Below are 14,199 nucleotides of genomic sequence, written 5' to 3'. Positions count from 1 at the left end.
GGTTAGTGTCTCTAGAGAAAATACCTAGTCTTCAGTTCATAAAAATACCTATCAAACACAGTAACATGAACAAGAAGCTACATCCACAATGACATTGCTCTTGTGCAGGGTCACAGCTGAACAGGATACTTGTTTAAGGCAGATGATGATTGGGGAAGGGACTAAACATCTTGCACTGACCCCAGTGTATGCGTATGGACTGATGCTGCTGTAACACGATTAAAACAAGTTTGTTTAATAATGTAGGAACACGGGCAATCCTGTATGTGTGGCTTCCACTTGAGTCTAAGCACTCATCTCTATGTCCAGTTGCTGCTGTACATGGTGATCTTTGGATGGGAATTCCACTTTCCTCTCAGTTGTGCGGTTTAGAGTCCAGGATTACATCTGTTAAATTTCCCTTGACTTTCCTCTGGGAGGGGGGGGAGGACAGAATTGGAGAGGGGCTGAAGGCTTTGAACAAATCTTGGTGTGTTAGTTATAAACACAGTGTCAAACTGCTTGGTTGTCAGTAGTGTAATAATGTTTCTTTTTATTTCCACTGTAGTGGTTGGCTTTTAACACTGCTACCAAGTTCTGTTTAGAAATGCCATAGAGGAACTTGATATTTTTTGGTACCTGGTTTATGAATATTGTGGGTGTGCCTCAGCTTCCCTTAAGCATTTCTTAAGTATCTGGGTGCAGGGATAAGGGTGTCTGATTGTTGTAGAGCCCTAGAGGGCCAGTGTGATACCCTCTGCACAGAGAATGGCTAACACTCTCTCTCCTGGCAACTCATGGCCTGGGCCCCTCTCCTGCAAGGTGATAACTGAAGGTGTTGGAGCAAAAAGAGATCAGGTGGCCTCCTTGTCCAAAAAAGAGACAAAGGCCAGAGGAGGAGCTGGAAACAGTGTCAGTTTCAAGCTGGCTGGGGAAACAGGGAGAGGCCCAGAACTTGGGTCTGGGCTCCCCACCCTGAAAGATGGGGTCTGGAGCCTGGGCCGGGGTTGCTGCAAACTGGAGGGCAGAAGGTGGGTGGTAGAGGAAGGGGCTTGTGCTGAGGGAAGGAGAAGAAACGGGAAGGCACCAAGGGACAGGGTGCAATGAGGGCCAAAGTGGAGACAATGAGGAAAAGTGCAGGAGGGGAGGTGTCAGTGGGAGGGGGACAGGGTGATGCTGGGAAGGGAGAGGTAAAGGGCATTGGGAGCTAGAGGGGGAGGGGGAGGTGCTGGGAGAAGGTTTGAGAGGAGGGGTGGGCATGAGGAAGGCGGGGATGGAGCAATTTATGTGTGAGGGCACAGAGGCATGGGGGCAGAGGGTGGTGAGGGGGTGGACATCGGGGAAAAAGAGGGCAAAGGGGGCAGGATAGTGAGGGAAGGGGGATGCACCAGGATGGTGCAGGGGTAAGGGAAGGTGCAGGTGCCAGGGGATTCTGGGGGTGAAGCAGAAGGGCAGACACCTGCATGGGAGGGACCAGCACCAGAGGAGAGAGGCAAGGCAGGTGCGTAGAGGGAGGTGTTAGGAGAGGGGATGAGGAGGGGTAGCTCACATGATCAGAGTAGGGCTACTGGGGGAGTGGGCACAGGGGAGGAGAGAAGGGCTGGTGGAGGGGGGGCAGGTTGCAAGAGGGCTGAGGGGAGTGAGAAGGGCAGGAGTCAGGACAGCAGGGAAGGGTGAGGAGTTGGGGGGCAGAAGGCACCAGGGGAGCTGATGGAGCAAGGGGAAGAGACATGGCAGCAGAGAGAAAAGGTAGAGGTTTGTAAGATATTTATTAATAACTTCGGTGCCACGGTGGTACATCCAAACAAGCCACATGAACTCAGTACTGGTTCACAACACAAAATTCATTCTGCTCATAATAGGAAACTCTTAGGCTATGTCTACACTGGTGGCTTCTTGTGCAAGACAAGAAGTCTTGCGCAAGAACACATCCACACTGCCACATCCACACTGTTGCACAAGAGCATCCATGGCAGTGTGGATGCTCTCTTGCGCAAGAAAGCTCCGATGCGGGTTCCTGAGCAAGAAAAAAATGAGTGAAGAGAAAAAATGAATAAAAATAGAGATTTTACATTTAAAGAAAATTCGTGTTTAGCGTATGTTATTCATTACTAACAAATTCCAGATGCAGCACTTTAAGGCTTAAATTCTTCAAAAAGCTCAATTAAACACAATCATTTTGAGCTCCAAATTCTTTGCAATGGATATTCTGAAGTAATATTTTGGGGAATTAAAATAAAAGACATTAATGATCTGCATAGAAAGGTTTGTACTTCTGACCGTTTTTAAAGGAAGAAAGAACAATGAAGGACTTTTACAGGTAGAGACTAACCTATCGCAGTGGCTCTCTGGATTGGTTTTCATATAAAGTTCGATGAAACATTGCAGACTCATTGTCTAGGATCTATTGCCCCATCTGTTAGAAGGACTAGTTATTATTAAAGTGATTCATTCCAGTTCTTTTATTTTAAATAACACACTCTTTTAATCTTGTTCCAGATAAGTGAAAAACAAAATTAGCTTTCTACAGAGAATATTTACTATTAGATAATCTCTGTCATTTAAGGGTGATCACCAGAAAAAACTTGAATGTGGTCCATATCTAAGCTCAAAGAGGAGATCCCACTTACAAATTAAAACTGAGTAGCACTGTACCTTCAAACAGAAAAAGAAAGATGAAATATATACTTTACCTGAAAAATCAACAGCACAAACGCCATACTGGTGATAGCCCTTTAAAACGGACAGTGGTTTGATTGTCTCTGTATCCCAAATGTGTACTGAGGAATCCCGACCAACCTAAAATATAAAGGGTTATAGGCATTCTTTTGTGTATTGCATTTATTCATCATATTTTGATTTTGTACTGAAAAAAAAAAATTTTACCATAAAATTTTAATTATACTAAATTGAAAAAATTCAAGTGATGGTGTTCATCTCTTTCCCACTTTGTTTATAAAAATACCAAATGGTGAAGTCTTGGAGTATCTACATGAAATGTCTCCCTCCTGCCTCACACCTGTCACTCCCACTTCTTTCTTCCAAGGAAAAAAGAACTTGGAAAAATTAATATAATTAACTAATCTTATAATGTGATTTTATACTAAAAGAGTATACTGTGAGGAGTTGCAGGTTTATTGTCTCAGTTATTTCTATATTAGTTGTTTTCTATTTACAAATAAAACTATTGGTTGTAAACTACTCTAGGCTCGAAAGCCAATACAATTTCTTTCCTTTTTTAAGCATCATTACCAGTAATAAAGTTTTGCAGGTCAAATTATGTAATACATATGCAATTCTATTAGTTTCAGCAAGTTTGAGTCAATGCAAATTCCTCAAATTTAGGATGAAAATCTCGTTTAGCTCTGTTGAGCATGCAGGCATTGGTAATCTAACTATCTGATCACTTACTATTTATTCTATAGAATCTGTGCCTCGTTCAATACACAAAATGGTAGTTAAGAAGGTAGACAGCTGCAGAAAGAAAAGAATATTCCAGTCTGGTTTAAGGTGCCAGCCTGGGACCTAGGGTTTTACTTGGTTCTGCCATGTATTTACTACATCATGTCATGCAAGCCTATAAAGCTTAATCAAGACCTCATGAGCAACCATAAATAAAACATTTCTTATTAAGCATCTGATTTTCCAATCTTAACATGGATTTAATGCATATTTTAAAATATACTGCATCTTAGACACATTTTTATTCAAATACTTTCATCTTTCAAAAGTCAATACATAAGATGTTCTATATAAAACAAAGGAATTCACTGTATAATCAAAATCTCTTAACTATACTAATTTGTTTACATTATTTCAATCATATTTTTTACTCAAATTATAATTATTACCAATGTACATATAAACTCTTAACTGAGAATTTGGTGAGCTTAATAATCATCTATCTGTATTGGGGATGTAAGTGACTACTAAAGTAGTCAACTACTCACTTCCCCCCACCCCTTGCTGCCTCTGATACAGAGGCAACAAGATGGGCAGGAAGCATGAGCCGGTGCTGGGGAGCGACAGCTTAAAGGCTGGTTCCCCCAGCACCGTTTCTGCAGTGTGTGGACAGGTGAGGGGGCAAGGGAGGTAGAGCAAACCACAACTCAGCAGTCCAGGCTCACACTGGGTCCTAGACTACTGTGTCTCTGCTTTTTAAATGTAGTGAGAGCTGCAGTAAGACCAGTAAGAGCCTGGTCCCTCCCTGCAGCTCTGCCTTTTAAATGTAGTAAGAGCTTGGGAACTCTTACTACATTTAAAAAGCAGAACCGCAGCAGTCTGGGACCCGGCGCAAGCCGGGACCGCTGAGACCCGGCTCATGCCAGTCCCAGACTTACCCTCACTGCAGCTCTGCAGTTTAAATGTAGTAGGAACTAGACTGCTTGACTCCTACTACATTTAAACTGCAGAGCCGCAGCTTATCAACTAATTGTGTATGCAATACAAATTGTATCGCGTACAGAATTAGTCAATTACCCACTTCTTAACATCCTTAGTCTTTATCTATGTCACCAGTTTCTTAGCCTGTGAGTTCACTAACTAAAACTCAAAATAGTTTCCTCAGATCAAGCCATAAATTCTTGAAGTAAGAACTAAGCTTTTGGGAGATGCTTATCAGAAAAGGATGCCTGTGAAAAAGTACTAAATGTAGGTACTGTCTGAAAAAATAGCATCTTATTGTAAATAATAACAGCACTGAGATTTTGAGCATATTTACAGAATTCACTCATATGACAATATAAAATAGTCTACACTGGAAATTCAGACTAAAAGAAAATTCATTTTGACAGCTACCTTTAACAATATAAAAATGTACTTGTCTTCAGCTTTTTTCTATATGTTATTTTACAGTGGCAACACAATACAGCGTTGATTTTTAAAAATAAAATAAAAATGATAATTTATTCATGCTCACTTGAGAGTTAATCAGTTAGGCTAGGTCTACATTACAAAGAAAAATTGGAAAAAGATACACAAATTGTGAATTGCAATTTGCGTATCTTTTTCCACTTTTGTTTCGAAAGAGTCTATTATGAAATTTGGCGTGTCTACTTGGTGCCAAATTTCGGAAAAACCTTCTCTTTCGAGCCATCCCTTCTTCTTCATGAAATGAGGTTTACAGCGATGGCAAAAGAATGCGTCTGCTTTTCTGAAATTTTGTTCGGAAAAGCAGATGTGTTCCTTGGACACGGCATAGCTTTTCCGGGATACCACCGGTATCCCAGAAAGAGCTGCAGTCTAGATATAGGCCTATAAATTCAATTGTCAAAATTGACTGAATTGATCTAATTGGAAAAAAGATGAGAGTCTCATTTATTAGACTTAATCTCTGTCCCCGACACAATATCAAAAATTCACCTGGATATCTGTAGGTTGCAAAATCCTGCAGTGTAAATTCACTAATTTAGTATAACTTTAGATTTCTGATGCATATAAACATGTATCTTACCTGGCCTGTTGCCACATAGTCCTTTAAGGGATGAATTGCAAGGCAGAGAATGTCATCATCATGACCCAGATAAAAGCGCTGTGTGTTCTGCTGCCGATTGTACACTACTCCCACTGCTGCAACATGGTATACAATTTCACCAGTCTGAGTGTAAAATAGATTACTCCGACAATCATAACCTCTGTAACTAATTAAAAAAATAGTTTTTAGATCAAGGTCACAAGTATATATGCTAGGCAATAAATGATATATAAACAATCAAGACACATTTAATTCTTAAATTAGATAACACCACACAATTGACTTACCAATAAAGGAGTACCTCTATTAAAAAGGATTTATACCATTATTCCCAAGAATACCATTTCACAAACAAATTAATATGCAAAGATCATGACATCTATCCCTAACTTGAAAGAGCCTGTTTTTAATAGTAATGCTTCACAGTAAGTTTAGAACAGAAAGCAAAGACTAATATTTTTTATCAAATGAACATGCAGGGGAAATTTAGGTAGACTGCATGTAATTATACAGATTGGAATTTGTCCAGAGTACTAGGCATAACACTTTCTTTTTACATCACAACAGGCTTGAATCCTTAGTGAATCTGGTCAGGAGTTTCCATCAAAATGATTTTTAAATGGAAAATGCATTTTATTTCAGGTTGGTTCAATCCAAATCAAAACATCTGTTTGATTAACTGAATTAAAACATTTTGTTCTGAGTCAGTTTAGTGTTGAACTATATCTGCCTTTGGTACTGGAGTGCTTCATGCCTCATTCTCTCTTAAGGGCGAGGGTTTGTGGGTGGACTACATCTTTTCTAATGCACCACAGATTTGCTTTTAACCAAACTATGTGTGCTGTATCCTGAAAGTCATGTGACTGGATGCATCATGGGAGATACAGTCCAGCGATAAAGGGAAATGAAAATGTGAAGCACACACAATAATAAAACTCCAAGAAGTCAAAGGCGCACAACATGCAGATGCAGTTCTCCAAAAGACTGAAAACAAAGCATTTAATTTCAATGAATATGACAAAACATTTTGCCATCTCTAAATCAAATTTTTTAGAACTTTTCTTTCAAATATTTTGATATTTCAATTTTTTGTCTTGATCGGACACAAAAACAAACACTGAAATATCAGAATTTCTCACAGGACAGAAATTATATTTCTTATTTAAAGCTAATATTTGGTTTTGAACGTAGCTCATGATTCAGTAGATAGCATTTTGGTTTATTTCTGGCTCAAAACAATACTCCACCAACAAAGAGCTCCATTACCACAATGATGAACTATTGTTCTGAGCCAGTAGTAAACCAAAGTGCCGCCTACTGATTCATCAGTACTATGAAGTTGCAGTACCTCAGTAATGCTTGCAGAATCAAGGAGTTTCTTGCAATCTGTCATTCAAGTAGTGAGCCCAAACCTGCTTAGTTTGTCATATCCAAGAAGATCATAGAACAAGATAATATGATGACTCCAGACAGTATGCATCATGATCAGAAATAAAAATATGTTCACTATAAGTACATACCAAAAAATGTTATGAAGGATTGATCACGTCACCAGAACCCTAAAACATCTAATGGCTGACTCCTTCCCAACGTTTAAGATATTTTGCCATCACCAATCTGATGGCTGGCTCCTCCCAGAGGAATCCCTCCTGACACCTATTCAAGGATGTCTTCATTTTCTCATTCCTGAAACCCACTTTGGCTCCACTGCATTGGCTGGCTCCACTTCTCTTTATCTAGCACAGTAAGTATGCCATTACCATCAATGTGCACAAGCTGGGTGATGATTCACAAATCTATTTCTCTACTGATAAGCTGTCTCCCTTCATCCAATGTAGTATCTTGCCCTGTCTTTCTGACATCTCTTTGTGGATGTCCAATTGGCATCTTAAGATTAATCTAACCAAAACTGAGCTCTTGATCTTTCCTCCTATGTCCTTCCCTCTGCTCTGACTTTCCATTACCACACTCAATGCAGTCATTCAGGCCCATAACCTAAGGGTCATATTTGACTTGGTGTTCTCCCAACATCCACACATTCAAGCCATTTATAAATCTTCCCTCTTTTTTCTTAAAGAGCATCTCTGAAATCAAGCCTTTCCTCTTTCTGGCCTGGTCTACACTAGGACCTTACATCAACCTTAGCTTCACACAATCATTTTTTTAAGCGATGCATCCACACTACCAAGCCTGTAGCATCAACCTTATGGGTCACGAAAGTCGATTCCTGTACTCCTGCTTTTCACAAGGAATAATGCTATTCCCGACCTTGTGTGGTAAAATTTACACTAGTGTAGACACAGTGCTGCCAGAAAGTCAATGTCATTGGCCTCCAAGAGGCCTGCAGCTTCCTGCTCTGATTTCTCTGGCCACATTTTGCATCTTTGCTGCTCTCCCACTGACCTCAAATAGGCCCAGGAATGGTAAAGGGCCTGTTCCACGTGGTCAGTGTGGCAAGCCCACTGTGAGCGAGCAGCATATTGCAGCACACGTGCAAATGGTATTGAACAATCCCAACAACAGTGTGACAACCTCAAGGACTTCTGCTCCCACAGGATCCAGTTGCTAGGGGCGTGGAAGAGCACCTGCCTGAAGTGTCCAGGAGACCTTAGTCCCCATTGAGGTGTGGAGGGATAAAACTATCCTTAATGAGGTCCAAACCAGCAGGAGGAATGCTGATATATGGCAAGCTGTTTGGGGGCTAAAGGATACTCCAGGGACGCACAGCAGTGCAGAGTGAAAATCAAGGAGCTGTGCCAGTGCTATGACAAGGCGAAGCAAGAGAGTGGATGGTCAGGACTGCAGCTCACACGTGCTGCTTCTATGACCAGCTTGGATGCCATTATGGAGGGTGGTCTGGCCAGAGTTCCCAGCCTGGTTGTCAAGTCCGGACAAGAAATGCTTGGTTTAGCCTGTAGCCAACTGATGGTCCTCAAGAGCCAGTCCCCTCCATCCAGGATGTGTCTCTATCCAGCACCAACTCCAGGGAGGGCACTTATGGAAAGTTCACAAACTTTGTCTAACTACAAGCAGGTTAGGGTGATGGAGTGTGAGGTACAGCACACTCTGTGCCTACACAGCGCGAGAGGTGCAAAACAGCTTGTTCACGTGTCTGCAGACGGAGCGGGAGTCTTGTCTGCACAGCTCCATGAAACTAACATAGGAACTCTAATACTGCTCACAAAGATTTTGGGGAGGCCAGTCTTATGCTGTCCTCCATAGTAGGACATCTTTCTACACCAAGCCACTATAAGTGGACTGGCATAATTGAACCACAAAACAGTGCAACATAAGGCCCAGGTTTACAACCACATTCAGTCAGCAAACACTCTCAGATCACTCAGTGTGATTCAGAGAAGACTGATATCTCGCATGGCAACCTGCATGAAGGAGGAGGGGAACCTAGTAACACTCTCCCCAGGCGGCTACATGTGCTGTACATACAATCCTCCCTCCCTCCCCCCACACACACAGAGAGGCAGGAAAAAAAACAGTATCTCCCAGATGATCGCATGTGACAGACTCAGCGTGTGTCAGACGTGTGCAAATATCCCGGGCTTCATTTGCATCTTACCGGGCGCCGCCATTTTTAAAGCCCCAAGTAGTTCGGACTCCGTGCCCGTGGCTACACGCAGCACAGAGTAGGTAGTTCGAATTAGGTTTTCTAATTCGAGGAGTAACGGTAGTTCGAATTAGAAAGCCTTAATTCGAACTACCTACTCCGTGCCGCGTGTAGCCGCGGGCACGGAGTCCGAACTACCGGGGCTTTAAAAATGGCGGCGCCCGGTAAGATGCAAATGAAGCCCAGGATATTTAAATCCCGGGCTTCATTTGCAACTTCGGTTGCCTACATTAACCACCCTAGTTCGAACTAGGGTGGTAGTGTAGACATACCCTTATAGACTAACAGATGTACTGGAGCATAAGCATCAGACAAAGTGGGTCTTTGCCCACGAAAGCTTATGCTCCAATACATCTGTTAGTCTATAAAGTGCTACAGGACTCCTTGTCGCTTTTGCATAAAACTGTCCTTCAACTCCTCTCTGATTCACACTGCCCCTTGCTGTGCTCTCCTGATGGTGCTAATTTCCAGCAGCTCAAATGCTCTGGCTAGGCACTCTGCCTCAGCCCCCAACCTTGTCAGGTAATTTTTCCCCTTGCTATCACACAGGTTATGGAGCACGCAGCATGCTGCCACCATAAAGGGAATGTTCCATTCACTGAGGTCCCAGAAGGAACGTTTCCTCTAAGCTGCATGGCAGCACATCCCCAACGCTGCTTAATCAGCCCTGCCCAGTCAGGGGCTCAGGATTTCATGCACAGAGCTTCCTGATTGTGAGGGGCTGATTAAGCAGCTGTGGGGCTGTGCTGCCATGCAGTTTAGAGGGAACCTTGATCTGGAGAATTCTGAACCTCCTTTTTAAATGTCCAAAGGCACATTCCACCACCATTCTGCACCTGCTCAGCCTGTTATTTAACTCCTCCTTGTGGGGTCCAGGCTGCCCGTGTAGGACTTCATGAGCCACAGGAGCAAGGGGTAGGCTGGGTCTCCCAGGATTACAATGGACATGTCAACCTCCCTGGTTCTGATTGTCTGGTCAGGGAAACAAGTTCTGGCATGCATCTTTTAGAAGAGGCAGGAATTCCTGAAGACCAATATTCCACTGTGTCCAGAGGATTGAGTGGTGGGTATGCTAGCATGAACACCAGTCCTCACTTGAGCATAACCTCCATGCTGTGCTAAGCTTTGTCATCATCCTGTCTCTGATGGAGTGCCATGTATACACTCTCCAAGTACAGTGCCATGAGGCACACCACGACACACATGAGCATGACAATGCTTTCCTGCCCACCAGGCCCCATGTTCAAGCTGTTATGTCGTCCACATGGGCAACCAGGGCACCAGAAGGTGCAAGCAAGCAGACTGCCTCCTGTTTATGTCACACAAGGTGGAGAGAGCAGATGAGTGAATTCTGGTATGCTGGCAACATGAGCCCTAGGCCACTCGGCGGACATAATAAACAGTGCTCAACAAATTAGGCAATCTACTCGCCCGGGGCGAGTAGATTTTAGCCCAGCAGGGCCGCGCAGCGTTGTCAGCGCATGCGCAGCATGATCTGCATGTGCGCAGTGTGCGCTTCCGCATGGCTAGTGAACAGGGCTCACCGCCGCTTGGTAAGCCCTGATCATAAACATAGCGTACAACTGCTCACAGTGCCTCACTGTCTGAGTAGACAGAAGGCTCCCTAACAGGGACATACTACTTCAGACTACATTCGATTCATCCCCCACAGTGAGGACACAAACTTTGTAACATGGGATGGTAGGAAATTGACTGTATTAGGGATGACCTTATCTCATAGTATAGACATGCCCTCTGACTACTAAGTGAAATCTAACATCTTTTAATCATCTTTTCATGGCTTCCCTGCCACAACTTTTCTCTTCTCCTCTAACCTATTTAGAATTCTGCTGCAGAAATAATCTTTGAGGCTTGTCTCTCTAACCAAATCAACCTCCCCTAAGTTTCCCTCACAGGCTACTCATTCAATTCCACATCAGATACAAGCTCCTTGTTTTAAACTTTAAGGACACTCATAAATTAATCTCACTGTAGCTTTTAAACTAGTTACCAATAGTGATCTATCATCATTCTAAGCTTTTGTCACCCAAAAGTTATCTTCCATTAAAGATATGTACATTAAATATATCCATGCTTATTCCCATGACAGTAACCTATGATTATGATTTAAGTTTGTATAGTATAACATCAGAAGGCAATCTGACTTATTTGAACCTGCCTCAGGTTGACCTGCCTCACTGTAAAATGACTATTTGCAGGCATGGGGAGAAGCACATTCAGAAAATAAGTGAAGTTCTTTTTCTTTTTGTAAAGCAGACTTAAGCATATTACTCAGAGCAACATGTTGATTTATATTTAGAGTATCCATTGGACTCAAATGCTTGTAAAGAAGGGAAGGTTACTCACCTTGTGCAGTAACCAGAGTTTTTCGAGATGTGTCCTTGTGGATGCTTTACTTAGGTGTGTAAGTGCCGCTGTGCACACGGCCTGGAGATCTTTACTAGAAGTCTCCCGGCCGCCAGCGCATGCTGCTCTATTGCACAACCACCCGGATTGACAGTTAGGAATGTGACCGAGGCCATTCCCTCCATTCCTTCTCTACACCGGATAGTGTTAGCCCAGCGCAAAGTGGAGGAAGGTGGGTGTGGAGCACCCACAGGGACACATCTAGAAGAACTCCAGTTAGTGCACAAGGTGAGTAACTTTCTCTTCTCCTTCGAGGGTCCCCATGGGTGCTCCACTTAGGTGACTATGCAGCAGTATTCCTGCTTGACGGTGGGCACTCCATGATGCAGGACTGGATGCTGGACAGTATGGTACATCCAAATCTAGCATCTGAATCCTAAAAGGACTGAAGAGTGTAATGTTTTGCAAAGGTATTGGCCAAGGCCCATGTTGCCACTCTGCAAATGATGTCTATTAGAGACCTTTGAGGAATGCAGTTGTGGTAAATACTGCTCTCATGGAGTGTGCCTGGATAACTGTTAGTGGCTGTCTGTGTTTCTGGGAATAAGCCAGCTCTATACACGTAGAAATCCATTTGGATATTAGTTGTTTGGAAACAGGTTGACCTCTGGACCTGTCTGGGCAAGACACGAATACTCTGGGTTTTGCCCAGCCTTCCCTCAGCCCCACAAAGACAATGAGTTCACACTAGCAGATAAAAACTGTGTCTGATACAGAGCGGGGATATACAAAGAAGGGTAAGAATTCCACATGTAAATCTGTCTCCCTCACTAGCCAAGACAGACAATCTGAACCCAGACAGACAATCTGAAGTCTCTGTCTCTGGACACCCTCCTGAGAACTCCCCTCTCAGAACACAGGGAGCACGAGCCTGGGGCTATATTTAGTGCTCATCACAACAGCTATGGACATTTTCCAACCTTTACATGGGCTGGAGAGGCAGGAGATTATTATTCTGCTGCCCTAGAGACTCACATTCCTCGTAATTCATGTTTATTCCCAGGTGCCTGGTCCCAAGTGCAGCTGGTGCAGTCCAGAGGGGCTGTCGGAGACTCCGCACCTCTCCTGCAAAGTCTCTGGCTTCACCTTAGCATCTATTGGATGAGCTGGGTCCACCAGGCTTGAGGGAAAGGAAAGTGGCTTGCCTGGATATACTACAATAATACAATAAAGTGGCCCTTCTCCCTCCCCAGAGATGACCCCAACCTCATGCTGCACCTGCAAATGACTGGCCTGTAGCCCAAGGACACCACTCGCTATCACTGTGTGAGATACACAGTGAGGAGAATCCAGATAGGCTAACACAAAAACTCAAGATGCAGAATCATAGAATTGGAAGGGACCTCAAGAGGTCATTGAGTCCAGTCCCCTGCACTCATGGCAGGACCCAGTACCATCTAGATCATCCCTGATAGATGTCTAACCTGCTTTTAAATATCTCCAGAGATGGAGATTCTACAACCTCCCTGGGCAACTTATTCCAGTGTTTAACCACCCTGACAGTTAGGAAGTTTTTCCTAATGTCCAACCTAAACCTCCCTTGCTGCAGTTTAAGCCCATTGCTTCTTGTCCTATCCTCAGAGGCTAAGGAGATCAATTTGTCTCACTCCTCCTTGTGACACCTTTTTAGATACCTGAAAACCGCTATCATGTCTCCTCTCAGTCTTCTCCTTTCCAAACTAAGCAAGTCCAATTCTTTCAGTCTTCCCTCATAGCTTATGTTCTCGAGACCTTTAATCATTCTTGTTGCTTTTCTCTGGACCTTCTCCAATTTCTCCCCATCTTTCTGGAAATGTGCTGCCCTGAACTGGACACAATACTCCAACTGAGGCCTAATCAGCGTGGAGTAGAGCGGAAGAATGACTTCTCATGTCTTGCTCATAACATACCTGGTAATGCATCCCAGAATTGTGTTTGCTTTTTTTGTAACAGCATCACACAACAGTGGTTCACTATGACCCCTAGATCCCTGTCTGCAGCACTCCTTCCTAGCCAATCGCTTCCCATTCTGTATGTGTGAAACTGATTGTTCCTTCCTAAGTGGAGTACTTTGCATTTGTCCTAATTAAACTTCATCCTGTTTACCTCAGACCATTTCTCCAGTTTGTCTAAATCATTTTGAATTTTGACCCTATCCTCCAAAGCACTTGCAATCCCTCACAACTTGGTATCATCTGCACACTTAATAATCATACTCTCTATGCCATCATCTAAATCAATGAGGAAGATATTGAACAGAACCGATCCCAAAACAGACCCCTGCAGAATCCCACTTGTTATGCCCCTCCAGAAGGATTATGAACCATTAATAACTACTCTCTGAAAATGGTTATCCAGCCAGTTATTCACCCACCTTATAGTAGACCCATCTAGGTTGGATTTCCCTAGTTTATTGATAAGAATGTCATGCAAGACCATGTTAAATGTTTTAAAAATGGTTCTCTCATGCGCCGCGTGGGGGCAGCACTTCCACAGGGAATCCCGCACCAAGCACAGCCAGGGCATCTACAGCTAGAGTGAGAAAAAAACGCAGCTGCCAGATTCCAGCTCTCTCTCGCTTCATGTGATCAGGTGTTAACAAGCAGTTCCATGGATGGGCAATGGAGATCTCTACCAAGCATTTATAAACCTCAACTACCCACCCGGAGAAATAAAAAAGCAAATTGAAAGAGCCAGGCGAATACCTAGAAACCATCTA

General features: G+C 43.3%; 1 protein-coding gene across 2 annotated transcripts in view; it reads right to left on the bottom strand.

Annotated features, from left to right (window-relative positions):
• EML5 (EMAP like 5) overlaps positions 1-14,199 on the bottom strand; it is a 332,722-nt gene that overhangs the window by 212,495 nt on the left and 106,028 nt on the right. For both annotated transcript variants that reach the window (XM_089778388.1, XM_075926740.2), the window contains exons 14-15: positions 5,432-5,618; positions 2,673-2,778 (exon numbers count right to left, since the gene is read on the bottom strand). In XM_089778388.1, coding sequence (XP_089634514.1) covers positions 2,673-2,778; positions 5,432-5,618 — 293 coding nt within the window. The remainder of the gene's footprint in view (positions 1-2,672; positions 2,779-5,431; positions 5,619-14,199) is intronic.

The sequence above is a fragment of the Pelodiscus sinensis genome, chromosome 5 (genome assembly GCF_052426305.1).
Source record: "Pelodiscus sinensis isolate ZL-2025 chromosome 5, ASM5242630v1, whole genome shotgun sequence".
NCBI lineage: Eukaryota > Metazoa > Chordata > Testudines > Trionychidae > Pelodiscus > Pelodiscus sinensis.
The sequence above is the reverse complement of the archived record's forward strand: the minus strand, read 5'-3'. Positions and strand labels throughout refer to the sequence as shown.